The 15,053-nt window shown below is 48.7% G+C and overlaps 1 protein-coding gene across 2 annotated transcripts in view; it reads left to right on the top strand.

Moving 5' to 3' along the window:
* Window positions 1-15,053, top strand: part of PDE3A (phosphodiesterase 3A) — a 753,306-nt gene that overhangs the window by 610,555 nt on the left and 127,698 nt on the right. For both annotated transcript variants that reach the window (XM_063929421.1, XM_063929422.1), the window contains exon 10: window positions 7,582-7,693. In XM_063929421.1, coding sequence (XP_063785491.1) covers window positions 7,582-7,693 — 112 coding nt within the window. The remainder of the gene's footprint in view (window positions 1-7,581; window positions 7,694-15,053) is intronic.

The raw sequence follows: 15,053 nt of genomic DNA, 5'->3' as shown, positions 1-15,053 counted from the left end.
CCAGCCTCCTGTGGGGTGATACTGATAGTGTATAATATACAGCACCGCCCGGCCTCCTGTGGGGTGATACTGTATAGTGTATAGGATACAGCACCACAAGGCCTCCTGTGGGGTAATACTGTATAGTGTATAATATATAGCACCGCCCGGCCTCCTGTGGGGTAATACTGTATAGTGTATAGGATACAGCACCGCCCGGCCTCCTGTGGGGTAATACTGTATAGTGCATAATATATAGCACGCCCGGCCTCCTGTGGGGTGATACTGTATAGTGTATAATATACAGCACCGCCCGGCCTCCTGTGGGGTGATACTGCATAGTGTATAATATACAGCACCGCCTGGCCTCCTGTGGGGTAATACTGTATAGTGTATAGAATACAGCACCGCCCGGCCTCCTAAGGATGACACTGTATAGTGTATAATATACAGCACCGCCCGGCCTCCTGTGGGGTGACACTGTATAGTGTATAATATATAGCACCGCCTGGCCTCCTGTGGGGTGATACTGTATAGTGTATAATATATAGCACCGCCCGGCCTCCTGTGGGGTGACACTGTATAGTGTATAATATATAGCACCGCCCGGCCTCCTGTGGGGTGATACTGTATAGTGTATAATATATAGCACCGCCCGGCCTCCTGTGGGGTGATACTGTATAGTGTATAATATACAGCACCGCCCGGCCTCCTGTGGGGTGATACTGTATAGTGTATAATATACAGCACCGCCCGGCCTCCTGTGGGGTGATACTGTATAGTGTATAATATATAGCACCGCCCAGCCTCCTGTGGGGTGATACTGTATAGTGTATAATATATAGCACCGCCCGGCCTCCTTTGGGGTGATACTGTATAGTGTATAATATACAGCACCGCCCGGCCTCCTGTGGGGTAATACTTTATAGTGTATAATATATAGCACCGCCCAGCCTCCTGTGGGGTGATACTGTATAGTGTATAATATATAGCACCGCCCGGCCTCCTATGGGGTGACACTGTATAGTGTATAATATATAGCACCGCCCGGCCTCCTGTGGGGTGACACTGTATAGTGTATAGGATACAGCACCGCCCGGCCTCCTGTGGGGTGATACTGTATAGTGTATAGGATACAGCACCACCCGGCCTCCTGTGGGGTGATACTGTATAATGTATAATATATAGCACCGCCCGGCCTCCTGTGGGGTGATACTGTATAGTGTATAATATATAGCACCGCCCGGCCTCCTGTGAGGTGATACTGTATAGTGTATAATATATAGCACCGCCCGGCCTCCTGTGGGGTGATACTGTATAGTGTATTATAGCACCGCCCGGCCTCCTGTGGGGTGATACTGTATAGTGTATAATATATAGCACCGCCCGGCCTCCTGTGGGGTGATACTGGATAGTGTATAATATACAGCACCGCCCGGCCTCCTGTGGGGTAATACTGTATAGTGTATAGAATACAGCACCGCCCGATCTCCTGTGGGGTGATACTGTATAGTGTATAGGATACAGCACTGCCCCGCCTCCTGTGGGGTAATACTGTATAGTGTATAATATACAGCACCGCCCGGCCTCCTGTGGGGTGATACTGTATAGGATACAGCACCGCCCGGCCTCCTGTGGGGTGATACTGTATAGTGTATAGGATACAGCACCGCCCGGCCTCCTGTGAGCTGATACTGTATAGTGTATAGGATACAGTACCGCCCGGCCTCCTGTGGGGTGATACTGTATATTGTATAATATACAGCACCGCCCGGACCCCTTGTGAGGTAATACTGTGTATTGTATAGGATACAGCACCGGCCCGGCCTCCTGTGGGGTAATACTGTATAGTGTATAGGATACAGCACCGCCCGGCCTCATGTGGGGTGATATTGCATAGTGTATAGGATACAGCACCGCCCGGCCTCCTGTGGGGTCATACTGTATAGTGTATAGGATACAGCACCGCCCGGCCTCCTGTGGGGTAATACTGTATAGTGTATAATGTACAGCACCGCCCGGCCTCCTGTGGGGTAAACCTGTGTATTGTATAGGATACAGCACCGCCCGGCCTCCTGTGGGGTGATATTGCATAGTGTATAGGATACAGCACCGCCTGGCCTCCTGTGGGGTGATACTGTATAGTGTATAGAATACAGCACCGCCCGGCCTCCTGTGGGGTGATACTGTATAGTGTATAGGATACAGCACCGCCCGGCCTCCTGTGTAGTGAAACTGTTTAATGTATAATATACAGCACCGCCTGGTCTCCTGTGGGGTGATATTGCATAGTGTATAGGATACAGCACCGCCCGGCCTCCTGTGGGGTAATACTGTATAGTGTATAATATACAGCACCGCCCGGCCTCCTGTGGGGTAATACTGTATAGTGTATAATATACAGCACCGCCCAGTCTCCTGTGGGGTGATACTGTATAGTGTATAATATACAGCACCGCCCGGCCTCCTGTGGGGTAATACTGTATAGTGTATAATATACAGCACCGCCCTGTCTCCTGTGGGGTAATACTGTATAGTGTATAATATACAGCACCGCCCAGTCTCCTGTGGGGTGATACTGTATAGTGTATAATATACAGCACCGCCCGGCCTCCTGTGGGGTAATACTGTATAGTGTATAATATACAGCACCGCCCGGCCTCCTGTGGGGTGATACTGTAGAGTGTATAGGATACAGCACCGCCCCACCTCCTGTGGGGTAATCTGTATAGTGTATATGATGCAGCACCGCCCGGCCTCCTGTGGGGTGATACTGTATAGTGTATAGGATACAGCACCGCCCGGCCTCCTGTGGGGTAATACTGTGTATTGTATAGGATACAGCACCGCCCGGCCTCTTGTGGGGAGACACTGTATAGTGTATAGGATACAGCACCGCCCGGCCTCCTGTGGGGTGATATTGCATAGTGTATAGGATACAGCACCGCCCGGCCTCCTGTGGGGTGATAATGTATAGTGTATAGGATACACCATCGCCCGGCCTCCTGTGGGGGTAATACTGTATAGTGTATAATATACAGCACCGCCCGGCCTCCTGTGGAGTAAACCTGTGTATTGTATAGAATACAGCACCGCCCGGCCTCCTGTGGAGTGATACTGTATAGTGTATAGAATACAGCACATCCCGGCCTCCTGTGGGGTGATACTGTATAGTGTATAATATACAGCACTGCCCGGCCTCCTGTGGGGTGATACTGTATAGTGTATAGGATACAGCACCGCCCGGCCTTCTGTGGGGTGAAACTGTGTAGTGTATAATATACAGCACCGCCCCGCCTCCTGTGGGAGGATACTGTATAGTGTATAATATACAGCACCGCCCGGCCTCCTGTGGGGTGATACTGTATAGTGTATAATATACAGCACCGCCCGGCCTCCTGTGGGGTGATACTGTATAGTGTATAGGATACAGCACCGCCCGGCCTCCTGTGGGGTGATATTGCATAGTGTATAGGATACAGCACCGCCCCGCCTCATGTGGGGTAATGCTGTATAGTGTATAATATACAGCACCGCCCGGCCTCCTGTGGGGTGATACTGTATAGGATACAGCACCATCCCGCCTCCTGTGGGGTGATACTGTATAGTGTATAGGATACAGCACCGCCCGGCCTCCTGTGGGGTGATACTGTATAGGATACAGCACCACCCCGCCTCCTGTGGGGTGATACTGTATAGTGTGTAGGATACAGCACCGCCCGGCCTCCTGTGGGGTGATACTGTATAGTGTATAGAATACAGCACCGCCCGGCCTCCCGTGGGGTGATACTGTATAGTGTATAATATACAGCACTGCCCTGCCTCCTGTGGGGTGATACTGTATAGTGTATAGGATACAGCACCGCCCGGCCTCCTGTCGGGTTAAACTGTGTAGTGTATAATATACAGAACCGCCCCGCCTCCTGTGGGGTGATACTGTATAGTGTATAATATACAGCACCGCCCGGCCTCCCGTGGGGTGATACTGTATAGTGTATAATATACAGCACCACCCGGCCTCCTGTGGGGTGATACTGTATAGTGTATAGGATACAGCACCGCCCGTCCTCCTGTGGGGTGATATTGCATAGTGTATAGGATACAGCACCGCCCGGCCTCCTGTGGGGTAATACTGTATAGTGTATAGGATACAGCACCGCCCAGCCTCCTGTGTGGTGAAACTGTGTAGTGTATAATATACAGCACCGCCTGGCCTCCTGTGGGGTGATACTGTATAGTGTATAATATACAGCACCGCCCGGCCTCCTGTGGGGTAATACTGTATAGTGTATAATATACAGCACCGCCCGGCCTCCTGTGGGGTAATACTGTATAGTGTATAATATACAGCACCGCCCGGCCTCCTGTGGGGTGATACTGTATAGTGTATAATATACAGCACCGCCCCGCCTCCTGTGGGATGATACTTTATAGTGTATATGATACAGAACCGCCCCACCTCCTGTGGGATGATACTTTATAGTGTATATGATACAGCACCGCCCGGCCTCCTGTGCGGTGATACTGTATAGTGTATAGGATACAGCACCGCCCGGCCTCCTGTGGGGTGATACTGTATAGTGTATAGGATACAGCACCGCCCGGCCTCCTGTGGGGTATTACTGTATAGTGTATAGGATACAGCACCGCCCGGCCTCCTGTGGGGTAATACTGTATAGTGTATAGGATACAGCACCGCCCGGCCTTCTGTGGGTTGATACTGTATAGTGTATAATATACTGCATCGCCCGGCCTCCTGTGGGGTGAAACTGTATAGTGTTTAATATACAGCACCGCCCGGCCTCCTGTGGGGTAGTACTGCATAGTGTATAATATACTGCATAGTGTATAATGTGCTGCCTCCTTTGGGGTAATACTGTATAGGATACAGCACCGCCCGGCCTCCTGTGGGGTAATACTGTATAGTGTATAATATACAGCACCTGCTCGGCCTCCTGTGGGGTAATACTGTATAGTGTATAATATACAGCACCGCACCGCCTCCTGTGGGGTAATACTGTGTAGTGTATAGGCTATAGCACTGCCCAGCCTCCTGTGGAGTGATACTGTATAGTGTATAATATACCGCACCGCCCCGCCTCCTGTCGGGTAATACTGCATAGTGTATATGATACAGCACCGCCCGGCCTCCTGTGCGGTGATACTGTATAGTATATAGGATACAGCACCGCCCAGCCTCCTGTGGGGTGATACTGTATAGTGTATAGGATACAGCACCGCCCCGCCTCCTGTGGGGTAATACTGTATAGTGTATAGGATACAGCACCGCCCGGCCTCCTGTGGGGTAATACTGTATAGTGTATAGGATACAGCACCGCCCGCCTTCTGTGGGTTGATACTGTATAGTGTATAATATACCGCATCGCCCGGCCTACTGTGGGGTGATACTGTATAGTGTATAATATACAGCACCGCCCGGCCTCCTGTGGGGTAATACTGTATAGTGTATAATATACAGCACCGCCCGGCCTCCTGTGGGGTAATACTGTGTAGTGTATAGGCTACAGCACTGCCCAGCCTCCTGTGGGGTGATACTGTATAGTGTATAATATACCGCACCGCCCGGCCTCCTGTGGGGTAATACTGCATAGTGTATATGATACAGCACCGCCCCGCCTCCTGTGTGTGATACTGTATAGTGTATATGATACAGCACCGCCCGGCCTCCTGTGGGGTGACACTGTATAGTGTATAGGATACAGCACCGCACCGCCTCCTGTGGGGTAATACTGTATAGTGTATAGGATACAGCACCGCTCGGCCTCCTGTGGGGTAATACTGTATAGTGTATAGGATACAGCACCGCCCGGCCTCCTGTGGGGTGACACTGTATAGTGTATAGGATACAGCACCGCACCGCCTCCTGTGGGGTAATACTGTATAGTGTATATGATACAGCACCGCCCCGCCTCCTGTGGGGTAATACTGCATACTGTATAATATACAGCACCGCCCGGCCTCCTGTGGGGTAATCTGTATAGGATACAGCACCGCCCGGCCTCCTGTGGGGTAATACTGTATAGTGTATAATATACAGCACCGCCCGGCCTCCTGTGGGGTAATACTGTATAGTGTATAATATACAGCACCGCCCGGCCTCCTGTGGGGTAATACTGTATAGTGTATAGGATACAGCACCGCCCCGCCTCCTGTGGGGTAATACTGCATAGTGTATAATATACAGCACCGCCCGGCCTCCTGTGGGGTAATACTGTATAGTGTATAGGATACAGCACCGCCCCGCCTCCTGTGGGGTAATACTGTATAGTGTATAGGATACAGCACCGCCCCGCCTCCTGTGGGGTAATACTTTATAGTGTATAATATACAGGACCGCCCGGCCTCCTGTGGGGTGATACAGTATAGTGTATAATATATAGCACCACCCCGCCTCCTGTGGGGTAATACTGTATAGTGTATAGGATACAGCACCGCCCCGCCTCCTGTGGGGTAATACTGTATAGTGTATAGGATACAGCACCGCCCCGCCTCCTGTGGGGTAATACTGTATAGTGTATAATATACAGCACCGCCCGGCCTCCTGTGGGGTAATACTGTATAGTGTATAGGATACAGCACCGCCCGGCCTCCTGTGGGGTAATACTGTATAGGATACAGCACCGCCCGGCCTCCTGTGGGGTAATACTGTATAGTGTATAATATACAGCACCGCCCGGCCTCCTGTGGGGTAATACTGTATAGTGTATAATATACAGCACCGCCCGGCCTCCTGTGGGGTAATACTGTATAGTGTATAGGATACAGCACCGCCCCGCCTCCTGTGGGGTAATACTGTATAGTGTATAATATACAGCACCGCCCGGCCTCCTGTGGGGTAATACTGTATAGGATACAGCACCGCCCCGCCTCCTGTGGGGTGATACTGTGTAGTGTATAATATACAGCACCGCCCGGCCTCCTGTGGGATAATACTGTATAGTGTATAATATACAGCACCGCCCGGCCTCCTGTGGGGTAATACTGTATAGTGTATAATATACAGCACCGCCCGGCCTCCTGTGGGGTAATACTGTATAGTGTATAGGATACAGCACCGCCCCGCCTCCTGTGGGGTAATACTGTATAGTGTATAATATACAGCACCGCCCGGCCTCCTGTGGGGTAATACTGTATAGGATACAGCACCGCCCCGCCTCCTGTGGGGTGATACTGTGTAGTGTATAATATACAGCACCGCCCGGCCTCCTGTGGGATAATACTGTATAGTGTATAATATACAGCACCGCCCGGCCTCCTGTGGGGTGATACTGTATAGTGTATAGGATACAGCACCGCCCGGCCTCCTGTGGGGTAATACTGTATAGTGTATAGGATACAGCACCGCCCCGCCTCCTGTGGGGTAATACTGTATAGTGTATAATATACAGCACCGCCCGGCCACCTGTGGGATAATACTGTATAGTGTATAATATACAGCACCGCCCGGCCTCCTGTGGGGTAATACTGTATAGTGTATAATATACAGCACCGCCCCGCCTCCTGTGGGGTAATACTGCATTGCTTACGTTGGGATTTGCCCTCTGATGCCTCTCGTACTTACTGTATGTTTCTTGTTGGTAGATGACTTACAGACTCTTTGATGACATGAATCTTCTGCAGACGTTTAAGATCCCGTTGAAGGAATTCATGAACTATTTCCATGCACTGGAGAATGGATACAGAGATATTCCCTGTAAGTTCTTCCGTCTGCTATCTGGATATATAACATCCTAGAAGGATATACGGAACACGAGGCGTTGGTTCCACTTTGTTCCATCTAGATTTCTGCCTTTGAGAACGTACAGTAGATTTCCCATTCTGCGTGTACAGAACCAGCGCTGTGCGCCGGCTATCCGTATGCATGGATGGATTATACTCCTCATCGGGCTTGCACCGCCTGTAGTAGATAGATATAACCGGCCGTACCGTCGGCACGCGCTCTGTAACCGTCACCTGAGTGACCTGCGTATCGCTCTGCGCCACTCTCACCATTGTGCCAACACTTGGCTCCGCGCTCACCTTTCCATCACAGCAAGCTGAAGATCCCATTTGCACAAATCCTCTGATGTCAGCTACCTCTCCTCCCGGTACCCAGTGCGTGGCGTTAGGCTATAACGTCATAACCACGTGTATTACTGGCGCATTGGCGCAGACGTCCGCTTTACATGTTAGTCAGTGCCGGCTGCTTTTTCCCCATGTCAGCGGCCTGTACTCTGCGGGGACAGTAAACACTGTGGGGAACAAAGCAATAAGAGCCAGTGACTGCAGGGGGAAGGGGGGGGGGGGGGGGGTAGGTGTAACATGTGCAGAGACATTAGATTGGGGGGGGGGGGGGTCCTAGCTACATGCAAAAGCAGCCACTATTCACCTTGCATGCAACTAAAACAAATGCATTTTCACCCTGCGCATGGTTTGTCCAGGCCGGCCCGTTTCCAGGAGTGGGTGAGCCAGGGTGTCACCAGCCCCTGCTGGCTGCTGTGCTGTAACCCCACCGGCGTTTCCGTACATGTCGCTGCTGCTGGAGACCTGGGAGTGATATTAGCCAGGCCCGTGTGCATTGCACCTATCACAGAATCAGCCCCTGAATAAGGGACTTTCTGTCTCTCGTCACTCACCCCTAACCATTGGCTATTTGGAGCTGAGACCTGGGGATTTGCTGGGTGGCAGTGGAATTGGGGTGTTATTGTGCGTGAGAGGGCATTCCACAGAGTGGATGCAGCCTGATTACAGCACTGTTACCATGCATACCACCCAACACTTCTGAGGGGGACTCACCCTCGTCATGCATCATGTAGTGGGGTACAGCCCCACGCAGCGACATAGACTGTGACAGCAGAGAAGAACCACATGGCCCAGCTAGTCTCCCGTGTACACACACACTTACACACTAGGATTCATTTTTGTCAGGAGCCAATTAACCTACCAGTATATTTGTGGATTGTGAGAGGAAACCGGAGTACCTGGAGGAAAACCACGCAAGCATGGGGAGAACATACAAACTCCAAACAGTTAGGACCATGAGGGGAATGGAACTCATGACCCCATTGCTGTGTGGCAGTAATGCTAACCATTACACCGTCCGTGCTGGGCAGACATCTGTCCCTCCTCATGCTGAGGTTGTGCCCTGCTGTACTGCACGGGGCATAGGGGGTCACTCCGACCCGTTCGCACGCAGCGGTGCGAACGGGGCCGGAATGTGCATGCGCGATGGCCGCAATGCACGTGCGCGACGTTGCCCGGCGACCCGTTACGGTCGCAGAGCCGACCGCAAAGAAGATTGCCAAGAAGAAGGCGTACCTGGGCGGGTACGGACCGTTGGAGACCGTTTTCGGGGAGTGGTAAGGAAAACGCAGGCGTGTCCAGGAGAACGGAGGGCGGATGTCAAAGCCGACCCCAGCATCGCAGAGGTCATCGCGCAGGGTAAGTATGTCCAGGGCTAGTCTTGTTTAACTTGACATTTTTTAGCTTAGCAGCAGGACTGTACAAGCGATCGCACCCTGCTAAGCTAAAATACACTCCGCCATAGGCGTGGACTAGTTGATCGCAGCAGCAGTAAAAAGTTGCTGGCTGCGATCAACTCGGAATGACCACCATAATTCACTGATGCTGTGCTGCCATGCTAGAGCAGAGGTGAGAGAGAACGCTGGGTAACTCATTCACAGTAAGTGCCTACACCGAGGGTTCATAGTGTTCACCTACACTATAAAGGACCTACCTAGGGAGACCGGCGTGTGTAATACCAGAGAAAGGTGTGTGCTGCAAATGGTATCCGGTCTGAAGATCGACAGTGTCTAGGTCGACAATGTTTAGGTCGACCACTATAGGTCGACAGTCACTAGGTCGACATGGATGGAAGGTCGACAGGGTTTCCAGGTCGACATGTGCTAGGTCGACAGGTCTAAAGGTCGACATGAGTTTTTCACATTTTTTTTATTTTTTTGATTTTTTTTCATACTTAACGATCCACGTGGACTACGAATGGAACGGTAAAGTGTGCCGAGCGAAGCGGTAGTGGAGCGAAGGCACCATGCCCGAAGCATGGCGAGCGAAGCGGTGCACTAATTTGGGATCCCGGTCACTCTACGAAGAAAACGACACCAAAAAAAAAAAAAATCCTCATGTCGACCTTTAGACCTGTCGAACTAGCACATGTCGACCTAGAAACCCTGTCGACCTTCCATCCATGTCGACCTAGTGACTGTCGACCTATAGTGGTCGACCCAAACATTGTCGACCTAGACACTGTCGATTTGATGAACCACACCCGCTGCAAATACCTGAATGTACCAGTGGTAAAACACTTCCAGCGCTGGGTTATGTGCGTCACACGGGGACATTTATTTCCAGGGAAGAGATCTCCTTAACTTGTGTAAATAAGAAAAAAACAATGGAGAATATATATATATATATATCTACACACACACACACACACACACAGTGGGGCAAAAAAGTCTTTGGACAGCCACAGATTGTGCAAGTTGACCCACTTAAAAAGATGAGAGAGGTCTGTAATTTCCCTCATAGACTTCACCTGTGAGAGACAGAATCTGAACCCCTCCCCCAGGAAATCACATTGTATGATTTTCAAACAATTTACTTGTATATTCTTGTGGAAAATAAATATTTGGACACCTACCAGGCATCAAGATTTCTGGTTCTCACGGACCTGTTACTTCTTTAAGAAGCTCTTCTATCCTCCACTCGTTACCTGTATTAATGGCGCCTGTTGGAACTGGTTATCTGTATAAAAGACACCTGTCCACACCCTCAAACAGTCAGACTGCTACCTCTCCACCATGGCCAAGACCAGAGAGCTGTCTGTGGACACCAGGGACAAAATTGTAGAGCTGCACAAGGCTGGGATGAGCTGCTCGACAATAGCAAGCAGCTTGGTGAGAAAAGATCAACTGTTGGTGCAATTATTATAAAATGGAAGAAATACAAGATCACTGACAATCTCCCTCGACCTGGGGCTCCATGCAAGATCTCACCTCGTGGGGCATCAATGATCTTGAGAACGGCGAGGAATCAGCCCAGAACTACACGGAGGAACCTGGTCAATGACCTCAAGAGAGCTGGGACCACGGTCACAAAGGTTACCATTAGTAACACACTACGTCGTAATGTATTGAAATCCGGCAGCGCCCGAAAGGTCCCCTTGCTTAGGCCAGCACATGTCCAGGCCTGTCTAAAGTTTGCCAGTGACCATCTGGATGATCCAGAGGAGGATTGGGAGAATGTAATGTGGTCAGATGAGAGCAAAATCAAACTTTTTGGTATAAACTCCACTCGCCGTGTTTGGAGGGAGAAGAATGATGAATGGCATCCTAAGAACACCATACCCACTGTGAACATGGGGGTGGAAACATCATGCTTTGGGGCTGCTTTTCTGCAAAGGGGACGGGACGACTGACCGTATTAATGAGAGGATGAATGGGGCCATGTATCGTGAGATTTTGGGCAAAAACCTCCTTCCCTCAGTAAGAGCATTGAAGATGGAACGTGGCTGGGTCTTCCAGCATGACAATGACCCCAAACACACCGCCCGGGCAACTAAGAAGTGGCTCCGTAAGAAGCATTTCAAGGTCCTGGAGTGGCCTAGCCAGTCTCCAGACCTCAACCCAATAGAAAATCTGTGGAGGGAGATGAAAGTCCGTGTTGCCCAGCGACAGCCCCAAAACATGACAGATCTAGAGAAGATCTGCATGGAAGAGTGGGCCAAAATACCTGCTACAGTGTGTGCAAACCTGGTCAAGAACTACGGGAAACGTTTGACCTCTGTAATTGCCAACCGAGGTTATATTACAAAGTATCGAGAGAAACTTTCTGATTGTCCAAATATTTATTTTCCATAAGAATAAACAAATAAATAGTGTAACAATCATACAATGTGATCTCCAGATTCTGACTCTCACAGTAGAAGTCTATGATGGAAATTACACACCGCTCTCATCTTTATAAGTGGGTCAACCTGCACAATCGCTGGCTGTCCAAATACTTTTTTGCCCCACTGTATATATAGTGGTACAGATGGGTGGCACTCGGAGACTTTATAAAGTGGTGAAGTGAAGTGGATTTATTGGCAGAGTATCTACGTTTCGGGGTCGCAGCTGCACTTCACCACTTTCTAAAGTCTCTGAGTGCCACCCATCTGTACCACTATACCACTGGCCTGCAACCCACTTGGGAAGGCACCGGTAGCAAGAATAATTAGCAGCAAGGGTCTGCTCCAGTGCCGGGTCTATCAGCACTATATATATATATATATATATATATACTACAGCCCTTAAGTAATATGAGAATCCAGCTCCAGTGCAGTCTGTATAGAGCATTTTACATATATATATATATATATATATATATATAGGAGAACTCTGCTGCCTCCAGTGACGTCCGCGGGTTACTATGGGTTCATAGAGTAATTACCACTGGAAGCTATTGGATTATAGAGCATACTGTCCTGGAATTGGATTATAGAGCATACTGTCCTGGAATTGGATTATAGAGCACACTGTCCTGGAATTGGATTAGAGAGTATACTGTCCTGGAATTGGATTAGAGAGCATACTGTCCTGGAATTGGATTATAGAGCATACTGTCCTGGAATTGGATTAGAGAGTATACTGTCCTGGAATTGGATTAGAGAGCATACTGTCCTGGAATTGGATTATAGAGCATACTGTCCTGGAATTGGATTAGAGAGCACACTGTCCTGGAATTGGATTATAGAGCACACTGTCCTGGAATTGGATTATAGAGCATACTGTCCTGGAATTGGATTAGAGAGCATACTGTCCTGGAATTGGATTAGAGAGCACACTGTCCTGGAATTGGATTATAGAGCACACTGTCCTGGAATTGGATTATAGAGCATACTGTCCTGGAATTGGATTAGAGAGCATACTGTCCTGGAATTGGATTAGAGAGCATACTGTCCCGGAATTGGACTATAGAGCACACTGTACTGGAATTGGATTATAGAGCACACTGTCCTGGAATTGGGTTATAGAGCACACTGTCCTGGAATTGGATTATAGAGCACACTGTCCTGGAATTGGATTATAGAGCATACTGTCCTGGAATTGGATTATAGAGCATACTGTCCTGGAATTGGATTATAGAGCACACTGTCCTGGAATTGGATTAGAGAGTATACTGTCCTGGAATTGGATTAGAGAGCATACTGTCCTGGAATTGGATTATAGAGCACACTGTCCTGGAATTGGATTAGAGAGCACACTGTCCTGGAATTGGATTATAGAGCACACTGTCCTGGAATTGGATTATAGAGCATACTGTCCTGGAATTGGATTAGAGAGCATACTGTCCTGGAATTGGATTAGAGAGCATACTGTCCTGGAATTGGATTAGAGAGCATACTGTCCCGGAATTGGACTATAGAGCACACTGTACTGGAATTGGATTATAGAGCACACTGTCCTGGAATTGGGTTATAGAGCACACTGTCCTGGAATTGGATTATAGAGCACACTGTCCTGGAATTGGATTATAGAGCACACTGTCCTGGAATTGGATTATAGAGCACACTGTCCTGGAATTGGATTATAGAGCACACTGTCCTGGAATTGGATTATAGACCATACTGTCCTGGAATTGGATTATAGAGCATACTGTCCTGGAATTGGATTATAGAGCATACTGTCCTGGAATTGGATTATAGAGCATACTGTCCTGGAATTGGATTATAGAGCACAATGTCCTGGAATTGGATTATAGAGCACACTGTCCTGGAATTGGATTAGAGAGCATACTGTCCTGGAATTGGATTATAGAGCCTACTGTCCCGGAATTGGACTATAGAGCACACAGTCCTGGAATTGGATTATAGAGCATACTGTCCTGGAATTGGATTATAGAGCATACTGTCCTGGAATTGGATTATAGAGCATACTGTCCTGGAATTGGATTATAGAGCACAATGTCCTGGAATTGGATTATAGAGCACAATGTCCTGGAATTGGATTATAGACCGCAATGTCCTGGAATTGGATTATAGAGCACACTGTCCTGGAATTGGATTAAAGGGGGTAATTCCAAGTTGATCGCAGCAGGATTTTTGTTAGCAATTGGGCAAAACCATGTGCACTGCAGGGGATGCAGATATAACATGTGCAGAGAGAGTTAGATTTGGGTGAGTGGTGTTCAATCTGCAATCTAAATTGCAGTGTAAAAATAAAGCAGCCAGTATTTACCCTGCACAGAAACAAAATAACCCACCCAAATCTAACTCTCTCTACACGTTATATCTGCCTTCCCTGCAGTGCACATGGTTTTGCCCAATTGCTATCAAAAATCCTGCTGCGATCAACTTGGAATTACCCCCATAGAGCACACTGTCCTGGAATTGGATTATAGAGCACACTGTCAAGGAATTTGGATTATAGAGTACACTGTCCTGGAATTGGATTATAGAGCATACTGTCCTGGAATTGGATTATAGAGCACAATGTCCTGGAATTGGATTATAGAGCACACTGTCCTGGAATTGGATTAGAGAGTATACTGTCCTGGAATTGGATTATAGAGCATACTGTCCTGGAATTGGATTAGAGAGCATACTGTCCTGGAATTGGATTATAGAGCACACTGTCCTGGAATTTGGATTATAGAGTATACTGTCCTGGAATTGGATTATAGAGCATACTGTCCTGGAATTGGATTAGAGAGCATACTGTCCTGGAATTGGATTATAGAGCATACTGTCCTGGAATTGGATTATAGAGCACAATGTCCTGGAATTGGATTATAGAGCACACTGTCCTGGAATTGGATTAGAGAGTATACTGTCCTGGAATTGGATTATAGAGCATACTGTCCTGGAATTGGATTATAGAGCACACTGTCCTGGAATTGGATTATAGAGCACACTGTCCTGGAATTGGATTAGAGAGCACACTGTCCTGGAATTGGATTATAGAGCATACTGTCCTGGAATTGGATTATAGAGCATACTATCCTGGAATTGATTATAGAGCACAACTGTCCTGGAATTGGATTAGAGAGTATACTGTCCTGGAATTGGGTTATAGAGC

This window comes from Pseudophryne corroboree, chromosome 6 (genome assembly GCF_028390025.1).
Source record: "Pseudophryne corroboree isolate aPseCor3 chromosome 6, aPseCor3.hap2, whole genome shotgun sequence".
In the NCBI taxonomy this organism is placed as follows: domain Eukaryota; kingdom Metazoa; phylum Chordata; class Amphibia; order Anura; family Myobatrachidae; genus Pseudophryne; species Pseudophryne corroboree.
Note: the sequence above shows the minus strand (reverse complement) of the source record. Positions and strands in the feature narration are given on the sequence as shown.